General features: G+C 41.0%; 1 protein-coding gene across 2 annotated transcripts in view; it reads left to right on the top strand.

Annotated features, from left to right (window-relative positions):
- Positions 1-15,708, top strand: part of LOC135514822 (solute carrier organic anion transporter family member 1C1-like) — a 70,482-nt gene that overhangs the window by 40,445 nt on the left and 14,329 nt on the right. The window contains exons 4-9 of one of the 2 annotated variants that reach the window (XM_064938451.1): positions 7,155-7,287; positions 11,188-11,321; positions 11,496-11,642; positions 12,311-12,409; positions 13,133-13,381; positions 13,604-13,768. In XM_064938451.1, the coding sequence (XP_064794523.1) occupies positions 7,155-7,287; positions 11,188-11,321; positions 11,496-11,642; positions 12,311-12,409; positions 13,133-13,381; positions 13,604-13,768 (927 nt within the window). Of the gene's footprint in view, positions 1-7,154; positions 7,288-11,187; positions 11,322-11,492; positions 11,643-12,310; positions 12,410-13,132; positions 13,382-13,603; positions 13,769-15,708 lie in introns of both variants that reach the window. The other variant, XM_064938450.1, reaches the window with a different exon arrangement.

Below are 15,708 nucleotides of genomic sequence, written 5' to 3'. Positions count from 1 at the left end.
TCCGCCATGAGAGATGACTGTATAGTTCCCTTAAGGAAAAGCACCTTCAGTCAATCTGCTTTTGTTCTACGTAATGGAAACAGATCATAATGTTAGAATACCTCTTGCGATGAGCAAACCCGTATCGGGGAGCGTAATCATAGCCTCAAATGCATTAGCATAACGCAGAGGACAAACTTTTCCTATTCATGAAAATCGCAAATGAAATGAAATAAATATATTCAAACACAAGCTTAGCCTTTTGTTAACAACACTGCCATCTGAAATTTTCAAAATATGCGTTACAGCCAACGCTAGACAAGCATTTGTGTAAGTTTATCATGGCATAATGCTATGCTAGGCTCTGCTGGCAGCAGGCAACATTTTCACAAAAATAGGAAAAGCAACCAAATTAAATCATTTACCTTTGAAGAACTTCAGATGCTTTCACTCAGGAGACTCCCAGTTAGATAGCAAATGTTCCTTTTTTCCAAAAATATTATTTTTGTAGGCGAAAAAGCTCCCGTTTCTTCATCATGCTTGGCTGAGAAATCGACCGGAAAATGCTGCAACTATAACGCCAAAATTCTTCCAAATTTGCTCCATAATATCGACAGAAACACGGCAAACGTTGTTTAGGATCCATTCTCAAGGTGTTTTTAACATATATATTTTCGATAATATATCCGTCGAGGCAATTGGTTTCTCATAAGAAGTGATTGGAAAAATGGCTACTTCAGTATTTTACGCAAGATTTTCTGCGGGAGACACCATGTGACCACATGCTATATATGGTCCCTTACAGCCATTCTTCAATGGAAATGTCTAAAAAGACGTCACAATGCTGTAGACACCTTGGGGAAAATGTGGAAAACGTAAGCTCATTCACAGCCATATAAGGAGTCATTGGCATGAGGCGGTTTCAAAAGATGCGGCACTTCCTGGTTGGATTTTTATCTGGGTCTCGCCTGTAACATCAGTTCTGTGGCATTCACAGACAATATCTTTGCAGTTTTGGAAACGTCAGAGTGTCTTCTTTCCAAAGCTGTCAATTATATGCATAGTCGAGCATCTTTTCGTGACAAAATAGCTTGTTTAAAACGGGAACGTTTTTCATCCAAAAAATTAAAATGGCGCCCCCTAAATCCAAGAGGTTAACTTCCTGCTCAAATTCACTGGTGCTACCGAAACAATATAACCAGAAAAAAACAATAGTCAGAAACTATCAAGAATCGTAAAAGTTTTAACTATTCAGACCTGAATCCCTTAAAGCCAAATATAGCCCAGCGAGCATGACTAACTCACCTATTCTTTCCAGTAGGTGAAAATATAACCCCTACTCAAACAACTTTCTGCCTTACCTCTATCGTAAAATTAAAACACATTAACTTCCTCTTCTCTTTCGGCTTCACACAAATGTCCAAGACTTAAAAGTAACATGCTACATAAACTATAATCCCTAATAGTTAGGTTTCAGGGTAGAATTATTTACTCATTATCTTTAAACATATAAATTATTTTATCAGATGTTCGGATGTACCGATCATGTGCAGGTGTTACACGTGGTCTGCCACAGCGAGGACGATCAGCTGTCCGTCCTGTCTCCCTGTAGCGCTGTCTTAGGCGTCTCACAGTACGGTCATTGCAATGTATTGCTCTGGCCACATCTGCAGTCTTCATGCCTCCTTGCAGCATGCCTGAGGCACGTTCACGCAGATGAGCAGGGTCCCTGTGCATCTTCTTTCTTTTGGTGTTTTTCAGGTTCAGTTGAAAGTCCTCTTCAGTGTCCTAAGTTTTCAAGGAATTCTTAAGGAATGGACATCATCCCTCCATCCTTGAAAAACAACAATTGGTTCAATCATGAAATGGCTGCTTTTGCTTTACCTCATTAAAGTCTTTATTGCCCACTGCTATCCTCCACTACCCAATTGTTACGCACGCCTCTATGAAGAGGGAACGCGACACCCTGCTACAACTAAACTCTCCGTGAAGTGAAAAAGATATGGACTGTAGGTCCAAGAAAGAATGACAACAGGCAGAATGTGGTACCGTTTACCAGGACTTTATTCCTTCACACGGTAATATGGGGAAAAGGGGCTGGACGGAACCAAAGCAAGTAAATCTCAAAGCCCCCTCCTATCTTACCTGCCTACCCACTACTTACCTAATTTAGCACCACCTGGTTCCCTAACCAAAATACAAGGGTGGTCCGCCCAGGTCTTACCTAGTGTGCCTAGACAGCGAATATGCTACGGGTATATGTATGCCCGCGGGCCTCTTGCCTAAGCACTCCCTAGGTGCCTTCCCCTTCCCCCCTGGGAACAAATGAAACAGAATATTAAACAATTTCACAAACAAACTAAGAAACAAAGGACATCAAATAAGCTCTGAGCAACAAACTCACAAAACATACCAACTCTCAGCCCAGCAAAATCTCTCTAGCAAAATCTCTCTAGCAAAATCTCTCTAGCAAAATCTCTCTAGCAAAATCTCTCTAGCAAAATCTCTGCAATGACCTCCCAGCAAATCTCTCTCTCTCCTAAACAGAACACTGGCTTTTATATAGCTTCAGATATAGGTAATTGGAGACAGCTGCCTCTTGACGAGGGGGCGGGGTCAGCTCTCCAATTAGCCCTGGAGTCGACCAATCAGCTGCTTGATGGATTTCAGGAAGCCATTTCCTGAAATAAACACATGCAAACATACAAACTACAACACATAAACTGGGGAACGTAACACCAATTTTCTCTCTTTCTAAGTTTATAACTCTCTCGCTCTTTCTTTCCCTAACTTTCCCTCTCTCTCCTCTATACACTTCCCCCCCTCTTTTTCTCTCTCTCTCTGTCTCACACACACCCCACCCCTCTCTCTCACTCTCTCTCTTTCTCTTTCTCTCTCACTCTACCCCAACCCCCCGCTCTCCTCTCTCTCTATCCAGGCCACGGCACAGTAATTCAATTCGGTCATTCGATTTGGAGGGTTCTTCTTTTCGTATGATCCAATTTGTAAGCATTACCAACGGAGTGAATGTGAAAATGGATTCCAAATGGTCACCTTCTGGTGATTTGCAGGAAGTGCAATGATATAAGTGAAAGGAGGGTTGTGATTGGTTACGTTGCCTACTATGCCAATTTCTCTGTATGAAATGGGCCATAACTTTAAAACTAGCAGAGATCAAACTCTGGAACTTTGATATACCCATAGACACCTTTACGTTTCCCAAAATGTTGTTACGTTACAGCCTTATTCTAAAATGGATTACATTTTTTAAAATCCTGAGCAATCTACACACAATACCCCATAATCAAAAGTGCAAAGTTTTATTTTATGTTTGCAAATTTATAAATATAAAAACAGAAATACCTTATTTACATAAGTATTCAGACCCTTTGCTATGAGACTCGAAATTGAGCTCAGGTGCATCCTGTTTCCATTGATCGTCCTTGAGAGGTTTCTACAACTTCATTTGAGTCTACTTGTGGTAAATTCAATTGATTGAACATGATTTGGAAAGGCACACACCTCTCTATATAAGGGCCCACAGTTGACAGTGCATGTCAACAAAAGAAAACAAGCCACGAGGTCAAAGGAATTGTCTGTAGAGCACCGAGACAAGTTTGTGTCAAGGCAGAGATCTGGGGAAGGGTACCACAAAATGTCTGCATTATTGAAGGTCCCCAAGAACACAGTGGCCTCCATCATTATTTAACTAGGCAAGTTAGTTATAAGAACAAATTCTTATTTACATTGACAGCCTAGGAGCAGTGGTTTAACTGCCTTGTTCAGGGGCAGAGCGACAGCTTTTTACCTTGTCAGCTCAGGGATTTGATCTAACGACCTTTTGGTTACAAGCCCAACACTCTAACCACTAGGCTACCTGCCACCCCTTAAGTGGAAGAAATTTGGAACCACCAAGACTCTTCCTAGAGCTGGCCGCCCGGCCAAACTGAGCAATATCGGGAAAAGGGCCATGGTCAGGGAGGTGACCAAGAACCCAATTTTCACTCTGATAGTGCTCTAGAGTTCCTCTGTGGAGATGGGAGAAGCTTCCAGAAGGACAACCATCTCGGCAGTACTCCATCAATCACTCATTTATGGTAGAGTGGCCAGACAGAAGCCACTCCTCAGTAAAAGACACATGACAGCCCGCTTGGAGGTAGACAAACGACACCTAAAGACAAGATTCTCTGGTCTGATGAAACCATGCTTGAACTCTTTGGCCTGAATGCCAAGCGTCACGTCTGGAGGAAACCTGGCACCATCCCTACGCTGAAGCATGGTGGTGGCAGTATCATGTTGTGGGGATGTTTTTCAGTGGCAGGGACTGAAAGATTAGTCAGGATCGAGGCAAAGTACAGGAGATCCTTGTTGAAAACCTGCTACATAGTGCTCAGGACCTAAGACTGGGACAAAGGTTCACCTTCCAACAGGACAACGACTCTAACCACACAGCCAAGACAATGCAGGAGTGGCTTTAAGACAAGTCTTTGAATGTCCTTGAGTGGCCCAGCCAGAGCCCGGACTTGAACCCAATCGAACATCTCTGTAGAGACCTGAAAATAGCTGTGCAGCAACGCTCAACCATCCAACCTGAAAGAACTTGAGCGGATCTGCAGAGAAGAATGGGAGAAACTCCCCAAATACAGGTGTGCTAAGCTTGTAGCGTCATACCCAACAAAACTTGAGGCTGAATACTTATGTAAATGTGAAATTTCAGTTTGTGTGAAAGTTCAGTTAATACATTTGCTTTTTAATGCATTAATACATTTGTGTAGTTTGATGAAGGAAAAACAAACATTTAATCAATATTAGAATAAGGCTGTAACGTAACAAAATGTGGAAAAAGTCAAGGGGTCTGAATTACGTTCCGAATGAACTGTATATTATTTACAACAATATATTGAAACATTTGCCAAATACATTGGCAGTTCATTCGGAAAATACATGTTTATATTTTTCTATTTGAATATATTATTTAAAAAATGTGTTGTTATTGAAATCAAAATACTACTCATATTACAGAGCAAGCAGTAAAGCTTCATATGACACCAATTGTTGCTTTGTAGCACCTACAGATGAGACATTATGGAGTCTTAAGGGAGGCTAAAATGTCAGAAATATGCCAAGTTTGATTAATTATTTCTCAATTATGTTTTTAGATACAAATTTCAAATATGTCAACAATATGTCCTTTTTTCTGCATTTCGTGAGGAATCACTCTATAGTGGCAATTAGGAAACCAACGGTGCCACTATGTTGTAACTCACCATGGCAACACACTTACAGTTGAAGTCGGACGTTTACATACACCTTAGCCAAATACATTTAAACTCAGTTTTTCACAATTCCTGACATTTGATCCGAGTAAGAATTCCCTGTTTTAGGTCCGTTAGGATCACCACTTTATTTTAAGAATGTGAAATGTCAGAAAAATAGTAGAGAGAATGATTTATTTCAGCCTTTATTTCTTTCATCACATTCCCAGTGTGTCAGAAGTTCACATACACTCAATTAGTATTTGGTAGCATTGCCTTTAAATTGTTTAACTTGGGTCAAACGTTTCGGGTAGCCTTCCACAAGCTTCCCACAATAAGTTGGGTGAATTTTGGCTCATTCCTCCTGACAGAGCTGGTGTAATGGAGTCAGGTTTGTTGTTCTCCTTGCTCGCACACGCCTTTTCAGTTCTGTCCAAAATGTTTCTTTTGGATTGAGGTCAGGGCTTTGTAATGGCCACTCCAATAACTTGACTTTCTTGTCCTTAAGCCATTTTGCCACAACTTTGGAAGTATGCTTGGGGTCATTGTCCATTTGGAAGACCCGTTTGCGACCAAGCTTTAACTTCCTGACTGATGTCTTGAGATGTTGCTTCAATATATCCACGTAATTTTCCTTTCTCATGAAGCCATCTATTTTGTGAAGTGCATGATGCTGCCACCCTGTGCTTCACAGTTGGTGTTGTTCTGCTTGCAAGCCTCCTGCTTTTTCCTCCAAACATAACGATGCTCATTATTGCCAAACAGTTCTATTTTTGTTTCATCAGACCAGGGGACATTTCTCCAAAACGTACGATCTTTATCCCCATGTGCAGTTGAAAACCGTAGTCTGGCTTTTTTATGGTGGTTTTAGAGCAGTGGCTTCTTCCTTGCTGAACAGCCTTTCAGGTTATGTCGATATAGGACTCATTTTACTATGGATATAGATACTTTTGTACCTGTTTCCTCCAGCATCTTCACAAGGTCCTTTGCAGTTGTTCTGGGATTGATTTGCACTTTTCGCACAGAAGTAGGTTAATCTCTAGGAGACAGAACGCGTCTCCTTCCTGAGCGGTATGATGGCTGCGTTGTCCCATGGTGTTTATACTTGCATACTGTTGTTTGTACAGATGAACGTGGTACCTTCAGGCATTTGGAAATTGCTCCCAAGGATGAACCATACTTGCAGCGGTCTATAATTTGTTTTCCTGGAGTATAATTTGTTTTTCTTTTGATTTTCCCATAATGTCAAGCAAAGAGGCACTGAGTTTGAAGGTGGTTCTTGAAATACATCCACAGGTACACCTCCAATTGACTCAAATGATGTCAATTACCCTATCAGAAGCTTCTAAAGCCATGACATAATTTTCGGGAATTTGCCAAGCTGTTTAAAGACAGTCAACTTAGTGTATGTAAACTTCTGACGCACTGGAATTGTGATACAGTGAATTATAAGTGAAATAATCTGTCTGTATACAATTGATGGAAAAATTGTGTCATGCACAAAGTAGAAAAATGTCATGCACAAAGTAGATGTCCTAACCGACTTGCCAAAACTATAGTTTGTTAACAAGAAATGTGTGGAGTAGTTGAAAAACAAGTTTTAATTACTCCAACCTAAGTGTATGTAAACTTCCGACTTCAACTGTACATCAATTAGAGGAATTAGGCATTGTGATTGTGAATAAATTGAAGCAGACCATTGTGTCAGAGCTGGAGTCAGTTCCATGTCAACTCAACAATTCAAGAATCCATTCAGGAACGGAATCCAAATAGAGTTGTAACTAGAATAACTCAATTTGAAAATACATTTCACTTTTGAAATTTCTAAATTGAATCTTGATTCATCAGATTTGTCAATTTGAGAATTTAAATGGCAGCTAAGAACAGTCAAATTCTGTGTCTGGTCTGTCGCCCTACCAGGTAATCTGTTGGTGATAGCATTCGTGAGTTACTTTGGTGCAAAGCTGCATCGGCCCAAGATCATAGCCATGGGCTGTGTACTGATGGCCATGGGAACATTCATCATCGCTCTGCCACACTTCCTCATCGGACGGTGAGGTTTTACTGACTTTTATTTTGAAGGAGGATTAACTTACAATGCTTGCGTTTCCAGCTTCCTTTTCAAATAAAATGTTATTGTGGGTCTAGTGAAATGCTTTTCTGAATGCACTTGTGGTACAGTAAGCTAAAGCTTATCTGAATATGTGTATAAGTGTGTGCATGTGTTTCCAGTTATCCTGTGTTTAAGGGAAATGTCAGTCTAAAGTGCATTCAAAAAGTATTCAGACCCCTTGACTTTTTCCACATTTTTTTACAGCTTTATTCTCAAATGTATTAAATCTTGGGTCCTCATCAATCTACACACAATATCCCATAATGACAAAGCAAAAACATTTTTGCAAATGTATAATAAAAATGAAAAACGGAAATATCACATTTAGTATTCAGACCCTTTACTCAGTACTTTGTTGAAGCACCTTTGGAAGCGATTAAAGCCTTGAGTCTTTTTGGGTATGACGCTACAAGCTTGCCACACCTGTATTTGGGGAGTTTCTCCCATTCTCCTCTGCAGATCCTCTCAAGCTATGTCAAATTGGATGGGGAGCGTTGCTGCACAGCTATTTCAGGTCTCTCCAGAGATGTTTTATTGGGTTCAAGTCCGAGCTCTGTCTGGTCCACTCAAGGACATTCAGAGACATGTCCCGAAGCTACTCCTGCGTTGTCTTGGGTGTGGGCTTCGGGTCGTTGTCCTGTTGGAAGGTGAACCTTCGCCCCAGGCCCTGAGCGCTCTGGAGCAGTTTTTCATCGAGGATCTCTCTGTACTTTGTCTGTTCATCTTTCCCTCGATCCTGACTAGTCTCCCAGGGCCTGCTGCTGAAAAACATTCCACAGCATGATGTTGCCAACACCATGCTTCACCGTAGGGATGGTGCCAGGTTTCCTCCAGACGTGACACTTGGCATTCAGGCCAAAGAGTTCAATCATGGTTTCATCAGACTAGAGCATCTTGTTTCTCATGGTCTGAGAGTCTTTCATTTCATTTTGGTAAACTCCAAGTGGGCAGTCATGTAACTTTTACTGAGGAGTGGCTTCTGTCTGGCCACTCTACCATAAAGGCCTGATTTGGTGGAGTGCTGCAGAGATAGTTGTCCTTCTGGAAGGTTCTCCCATCTCCACAGAGGAACTCTGGTGCTCTATCAGAATGACCATCGGTTCTTGGTCACCTCCCTGACCAAGGCCTTTCTCCCCTGATTGCTCAGTTTGGCCGGGCGGCCAGCTCTAGGAGGAGTCTTGGTTGCTCGAAACTTCTATTTAAGAATGATGGAGGCCACTGTATTCTTGGTGACCCTCAATGCTGCAGAAATGTTTTGGTACCCTTCCCCAGATCTGTGCCTCGACATAATCCTGTCTCTGAGCTCTACGGACAATTCCTTTGACCTCATGGCTTGTTTTTTGCTCTGACATACACTGTCAACTGTGGGACCTTACAGTGCCTTGCAAAAGTATTCATCCCCCTTAGCGTTTTTACTATATGGTTGCATTACAACCTGTAATTTAAATGGATTTTTATTTGGATTTCATGTAATGGACATACACAAAATAGTCCAAATTGGTGAAGTGAAAAAAATTATTTGTTTAAAAAACCAAAAAAATGGAAAAGTGGTGCTTGCATATGTATTCACCCCCTTTGCTATGAAGCCCCTAAATAAAATCAGGTGCAACCAATTACATTCAGAAGTCACATCATTTGTTATATTGGACACAGGTGGACTTTATATAAGTGTCACATGATCTCGGTATATATAAACCTGTTCTGAAAGGCCCCAGAGTCTGCAACACCACCAAGCAAGGGGAAATATGACGACCAAGGGGCTCTCCAAACAGGTCAGGGACAAACTTGTGGAGAAGTACAGATCAGGGTTGGGTTCTAAAAAAAATCTGAAACTTTGAACATCACACCGAGCACCATTTTTAAATCCATTATTAAAAAATGGAAAGAACATGGCACCACAACAAACCTGCCAAGAGAGGGCAGCCCACCAAAACTCTCAAACCAGGCGAGGAGGGCATTAATCAGAGAGGCAACAAAGAGACCAAAGATAACCCTGAAGGAGCTGCAAAGCTCCACAGCGGAGATTGGAGTATCTGTCCATAGGACCGCTTTAAGCCGTACACTCCACAGAGCTGGGCTTTATGGAAGAGTGGCCAGAAAAAAGCCATTGCTTTAGAAAAATAATAAGCAAACATGTTTGGTGTTTTCGCCAAAAGACATGTGGGAGACTTCCCAAACATATGGAAGAAGGTACTCTGGTTAGATGAGACTAAAATTGAACTTTTTGGCCATCAAGGAAAAGTTATGTCTGGCTCAAACCCAACACCTCTCATCACCCCGAGAACATTATCATGGTGGTGGCAGCATCATGCTGTGGGGATGTTTTTCATTGTCAGGGAAACTGGTCAGAAATTAAGGAATTTTGGATGGTGCTAAATACAGGGAAATTCTTGAGGGGAAACCTGTTTCAGTCTTCCAGAGACAAGTTTTTAGGAATAACCCTAAGCATACTGCTAAAGCAACACTCAAGTGGTTTAAGGGGAAACATTTAAATGTATTGGAATGGCCTAGTCAAAGCCCAGACCTCAATGCAATTGAGAATCTGTGGTATGACTTAAAGATTGCTGTACACCAGCAGAACCCATCCAACTTGAAGCAGCTGGAGCAGTTTTCCCTCGAAGAATGGGCAAAGTCCCAGTGGCTAGATGTGCCAAGCTTATAGAGACATACCCCCAAGAGACTTGCAGCTGTAATTGCTGCAAAAGGTGGCTCTATAAAGTATTGACTTTGGGGGGGGAGGTGAATAGTTATGCACGCTTAAGTTCTGTATTTTATTTTTGTCTTATTTGTTTGTTTCACAATAAAAAATATTTTGCTTCTACAAAGTGGGAGGCATGTTGTGTAAATCAAATGATACAAACCCCCCCCCCCCCCAAAAAAATACATTTTAATTCCAGGCAACAAAATAGGAAAAATGCTTAGAGGGTGAATATTTTCGCAAGCCACTGTATATAGACAGGTGTGTGCCTTTCCAAATCACGTCCAATCAATTGAATTTACCACAGGTGTACTTCAATCAAGTTGTAGAAACATATCAAGGATGATCAATGGAAACAGGATTCACCTGAGTTCAATTTCGGATCTCAAAGCAAGTGGTCTGAATACTATGTGAATGTTATTATTATTTTTTTATATACATTTGCAAAGATTTCTAAAAACCTGTTTTTGCTTTGTCATTATGGGGTATTGTGTGTAGATTGATGGGGGGGGAAATGTATTTAATCCATTTGGAATAAGGCTGTGGCGTAATGTGGAAAAGGTCAAGGGTTCGGAATACTTTCCGAATGCTCTGTATTTCTGTGTGTTTGGATAAAGTTTGGGAAAGGACAGATATCACTGTGACTCTAGTGACATGCTAATATACTGTATTTTGTACATATTTTATATGTTGTATACCGTCGTTTGTGGGATGACGCATGGTTGTATGTGTTATCATGTGTTCTCATTAGCTTGGCTTGGTCATGAAAGTTTGATCAGTCAGAATGTTTAATCCCTCCCACAAGATGGGAACATAGTGAATATTAAAGAATACATGCTGCACTGTATGGAGTCTCTTTACTGAATGACAAGAGAAGTTTATGCATTTTTACAGCTGTGGGATGTTTTTCCAAAAAACACATTCAGTCGCCAATTGTTTTGTATTTTACAGCGGAAGCCAGGAAAGCTTCTTCCTATCGTTAAGTATCGCATATAACATGATGTACTTCAATGTATAAAACGTTGTTTCCTAAATGTTTCATTGCACTCCTGTTCTGCTTTGTCTCTGTCCTCTCTAACTGTATAACGTGGTGCTTTCTCCCCTCCCTTCGCTAAACAGTCGCATTGGTGTTTTGTACGCAGCTATAAGTTCGAAACATCAATCCGATCGTCAGTGAATTCAACCAATAACCTCTCTCCATGTCCAGCACGTCTGTTGTCACCCGCCGCGCTAGCTTCGGGTGACCCGCTTTCTAAGACACCAAGCACAGGGACAGGTGTGTCACCTAAACACAGGCACACATGCTCATGTACATGCATGCCACCACGCAAACACAAACCCACGTACACACAACTGTACGCACACAAACATGTACTCATGGATACACACGGATATGCACGCACACACAAAGAGTGCTGTAACTATTCTCTCTCTCCCACCTTCCCAGTAGGTTGTGAAGGAGAGTCCAACCTCTCTATGTGGATCTATGTGTTCCTGGGGAATGTCTTACGAGGGATCGGGGAGACGCCAGTGCAGCCCCTTGGGATCTCGTATATAGATGATTTCGCCAGGGAGGAAAATGCTGCATTTTACATTGGTAATAGACCAATTGGAAAAACAAACACATTTTAGATAATGTCACTGTGCATGATTTGAAGTACAATATGCTAAGTAGATCTGACAGTCTGAATAAACTGCCTTTCAATCTGATTCATACACTAAGGGTCTGATTCAATCAGATCCGCTTTAGCCAATATCCGCATAGCTGATGTTTAGGCAGTGTGGGAGGTGGAACTGGGTTAGAGCCACAAGTGGCTCCCAGCTTTAAATGCAAAGCAGACATTGCCAGTTACATTAACAGAAGTCTCATGCATCCTTTTTTTACAAGTTTGAACACTGGAATACAAAATGTAATCTACATCTTGATTAGGATAATAAAAAATGGTCATTATTTCGATTTTATGATTTTTCAATTTGAGTGTAATTATTTCTATATGGCCAACACTTTCTCGTTCTGAACTTCTAACTCAAGTGGGGCTGCTCACTACCAAAACATCTGCCATGCAGGTGTCTGCTGTCGCTGGTTAACACTAATCTAGCTCTTTGTGATAACATGAATGGACAAATGCTCCAGATAAGCAGAGGCATCTCTTTGACCTTTTTAAAATCGCACACACCCGTCTTATTGTTTACTGCCTAATGGAACTGTCTCTGGTTAGTATAATAAATCAATTGCTGTGTGTGTGTGTTTCTTTTATATTTCAGGCTGCGTTCAGACCATAGCTGTCATTGGTCCTGTGTTTGGCTATTTACTGGGATCCCTATGTGCCAAAATATATGTGGACATTGGATTTGTCAACATGGGTGAGTAACCGGTATCTGGCGAAACACTTGAGTATTCTGTCTAGGCCACCTACACACTATTGGACTGTAATAGTGAGTTCTCCAGTTTAGACAGAGACAGGGCATTCACCTCTGTTCTGTTACTATTAGACGAACAAACAGCGCTCTGAGTTAAGTTCATTGTCGTTCCTAGAGTGCACTCGCTGACTGTGTTCAATAAGTGTTTGTTATGTATGATCATGCTTCTAGATTCTAGGTTATCAGACTAATTGAACTAGTGTGCTCCAGAACACTGCTCAGTGACGTCAGCTACTAAATTTGAGTAACCAATATAAAGCAGGAGAGATGGTTATTAAGATATGCACAAAAAGCAGCTGTGCTGTGCTTGTTTTTTCTCTCCAGTAAGTCTTGTCGCTAGGAACGTTGCTAGTTTACTCATAATGTATTTAGTCCCCGACAGTCACAGCTCTCTCTCTGTGCTTGTCCTTCCTCTATAGAGACTATCGCCATGGCCTTCTCTTGTTACATATATGTACTGACATGTATGTGTAACTGATAGATGCACACACATACTACATGTTCATGTTTTAAAATGTATGTCAATTGTAAAGTCTTTTGTCTGTGATGTATTTTTCGTTATATATGTCGGACCCCAGTAAGACTAGCTGTCGCCATTGGTGTCGGGTAATGGGGATCCTAATCAATCCAATTAAATCAAGTTCTGTGTCTCCCCTCCCTGTATAGAGAGTATCACCATAAGCCCTGGTGATGCTCGCTGGGTGGGGGCCTGGTGGTTAGGTTACCTTGTAGCTGGGGTGATCACCCTGCTTTCAGCCATCCCCTTCTGGTTCCTGCCCCGTTCCCTGCCCATCCCGTCAGACCGAGGCCCAGCCCAGTACACCCCGGAGCAGACTAGCTTCATCAAAGACTCCCCTCTCCTGGAGCATAAGTACCAAGCCGACGAGCCAGCCAGCTTTCTGGAGATGGCCAAAGGTATTTTGTTGAATGGGGATGAAGTTGGAACATTTTCTGGTTTAGATAATGATTGGAGTTTAAAAAGGCTTTTTTAAAGTCTGGTCAGGTACAATGATATATCAAATTCCGGTTGCTTTGGATGAAATTACCATAGTATGGAAAAAGGTAGACAAAAATTACCTTAACAATTGATGATGTCGTTGACAGGTGATGATGTTCTGTTGATTGTTTTTAATCTAGATTTCATCCCAACGTTGAAAACCCTCCTGTGGAACCCAGTGTACTTCATATACCTGTGTGTAACCATCATTCAGCTGAACTCTCTCATTGGCATGGTAACCTACAAGCCCAAGTACATAGAGCAGCATTACGGACAGTCCGCATCAAAAGCAAATTTCCTGATGGGTACGTATGGTTGACAAATCATATTGCTTATTTGCCTTGATCAGTGTTGGGGAACTTTTAAAAGTAACTTATGTTACATTATTTACTATGGAAAGTAACTTGTTACATTACTTCTGCATTACAAAAAACAAGTGTCTTTTGACACTATATATATATATGAGTCACCCCGCAGTGTTTGTCATAATATCCTGATGAAGACAGCTTGTCTGTTGAAACGTTGGACATAGCATTTTTGCATCTGAGCTCCTAGACCAATTAATAGACCAATTTTTTATTTATTTTATTTCACCTTTATTTAACCAGGTAGGCTAGTTGAGAACAAGTTCTCATTTGCAACTGCGACCTGGCCAAGATGAAGCATAGCAGTGTGAACAGACAACAGAGTTACACATGGAGTAAACAATTAACAAGTCAATAACACAGTAGAAAAAAAGGGGAGTCTATATACATTGTGTGCAAAAGGCATGAGGAGGTAGGCGAATAATTACAATTTTGCAGATTAACACTGGAGTGATAAATGATCAGATGGTCATGTACAGGTAGAGATATTGGCGTGCAAAAGAGCAGAAAAGTAAATAAATAAAAACAGTATGGGGATGAGGTAGGTGAAAATGGGTGGGCTATTTACCAATAGACTATGTACAGCTGCAGCGATCGGTTAGCTGCTCAGATAGCAGATGTTTGAAGTTGGTGAGGGAGATAAAAGTCTCCAACTTCAGCGATTTTTGCAATTCGTTCCAGTCACAGGCAGCAGAGTACTGGAACGAAAGGCGGCCAAATGAGGTGTTGGCTTTAGGGATGATCAGTGAGATACACCTGCTGGAGCGTGTGCAATAAGAAAGAGTTCCAAACCTCTCTCTGCCAATAACAGATAGTTTTCAGTTTTCCCCTCCCCGCTCAGACAGTCCTAGGTAAATTCTTGCTTGAGAAGATTCTTTGAGATTCTTTGCTAAGAAGCTATTTGTGTTTCTTTTTGACCATTTTAATTGAAAACAATCACAGTAATGTACTTAATTGTTACCTAGACATGATTTGATATTGATATTGAGATGAAAGCAGTTGTGTTGGACCTTTCAGGGGCTATGAAAATGAGCTTTATGCACACTGCTTTTGAATGGCCAGACTCTGACGACTGATAGGCCTAGTGCAAAGGGTAGGCAACGAGATTAAGACACTGGACTATTTGTGCCGGAGCGGATGGTTGGGGGGGAAGGAACATAATTATAATAATTTGTACACTGCAAATTTAACACAACTAAGCCCAAAAAGAGGTTGTATTTGAAAATGATAATAATTTCATACCATGATTATATTGAGACACGATCACATTTTTTTTTTTTCGGGGGGTGGGGATACTTATGAACAGATTTTCTAAATTAAACTCCTTCATCTGAAGTCCTTGTGATTTTACAGTGTTCTTCACCCCCAGAAAATCACTTCCGGGACGGTTTAGGCTCGTGGGCCTCATGTTGCCAATCCCTGGCCTAGTGGCTACCGTCAAAAATGTTCCTTTCGTCCGTAATCTATAACTCTGGCCTATACCAGCTCAAGTAATAATGACAGATTAAATATATCCTTTAATAAATACATTATTTTGTTGAATTATTTACACATAAGTAAAAAATAATACATACAATATACAGTGCCTCCAGAAATTATTCACATCTTCACATCTCTTGACTGTTTCCACCAGGAGGCCTGTATCTTTGTAGTGACTGGGGTTTTTGATACACCATCCAAAGTGTAATTAATAACTTCACCATGTTCAAAGGGATATTCAATGTCTGCTTTTTATTTTTACCCATCTACCAATAGGTGCCCTTCTTTGTGAGGCATTGGAAAACCTCCCTGGTCTTCGTGGTTGAATCTGTTTTGATATGCACTGCTCAACTGAGGGACCTTACAATTATCTGTATGTGTGGGTTACAGAGATGAGGTAG

The sequence above is a fragment of the Oncorhynchus masou genome, chromosome 26, assembly GCF_036934945.1.
Source record: "Oncorhynchus masou masou isolate Uvic2021 chromosome 26, UVic_Omas_1.1, whole genome shotgun sequence".
NCBI classification, from domain to species: Eukaryota; Metazoa; Chordata; class Actinopteri; order Salmoniformes; family Salmonidae; genus Oncorhynchus; species Oncorhynchus masou.
This window is presented reverse-complemented; position numbering and strand designations above follow the sequence as displayed.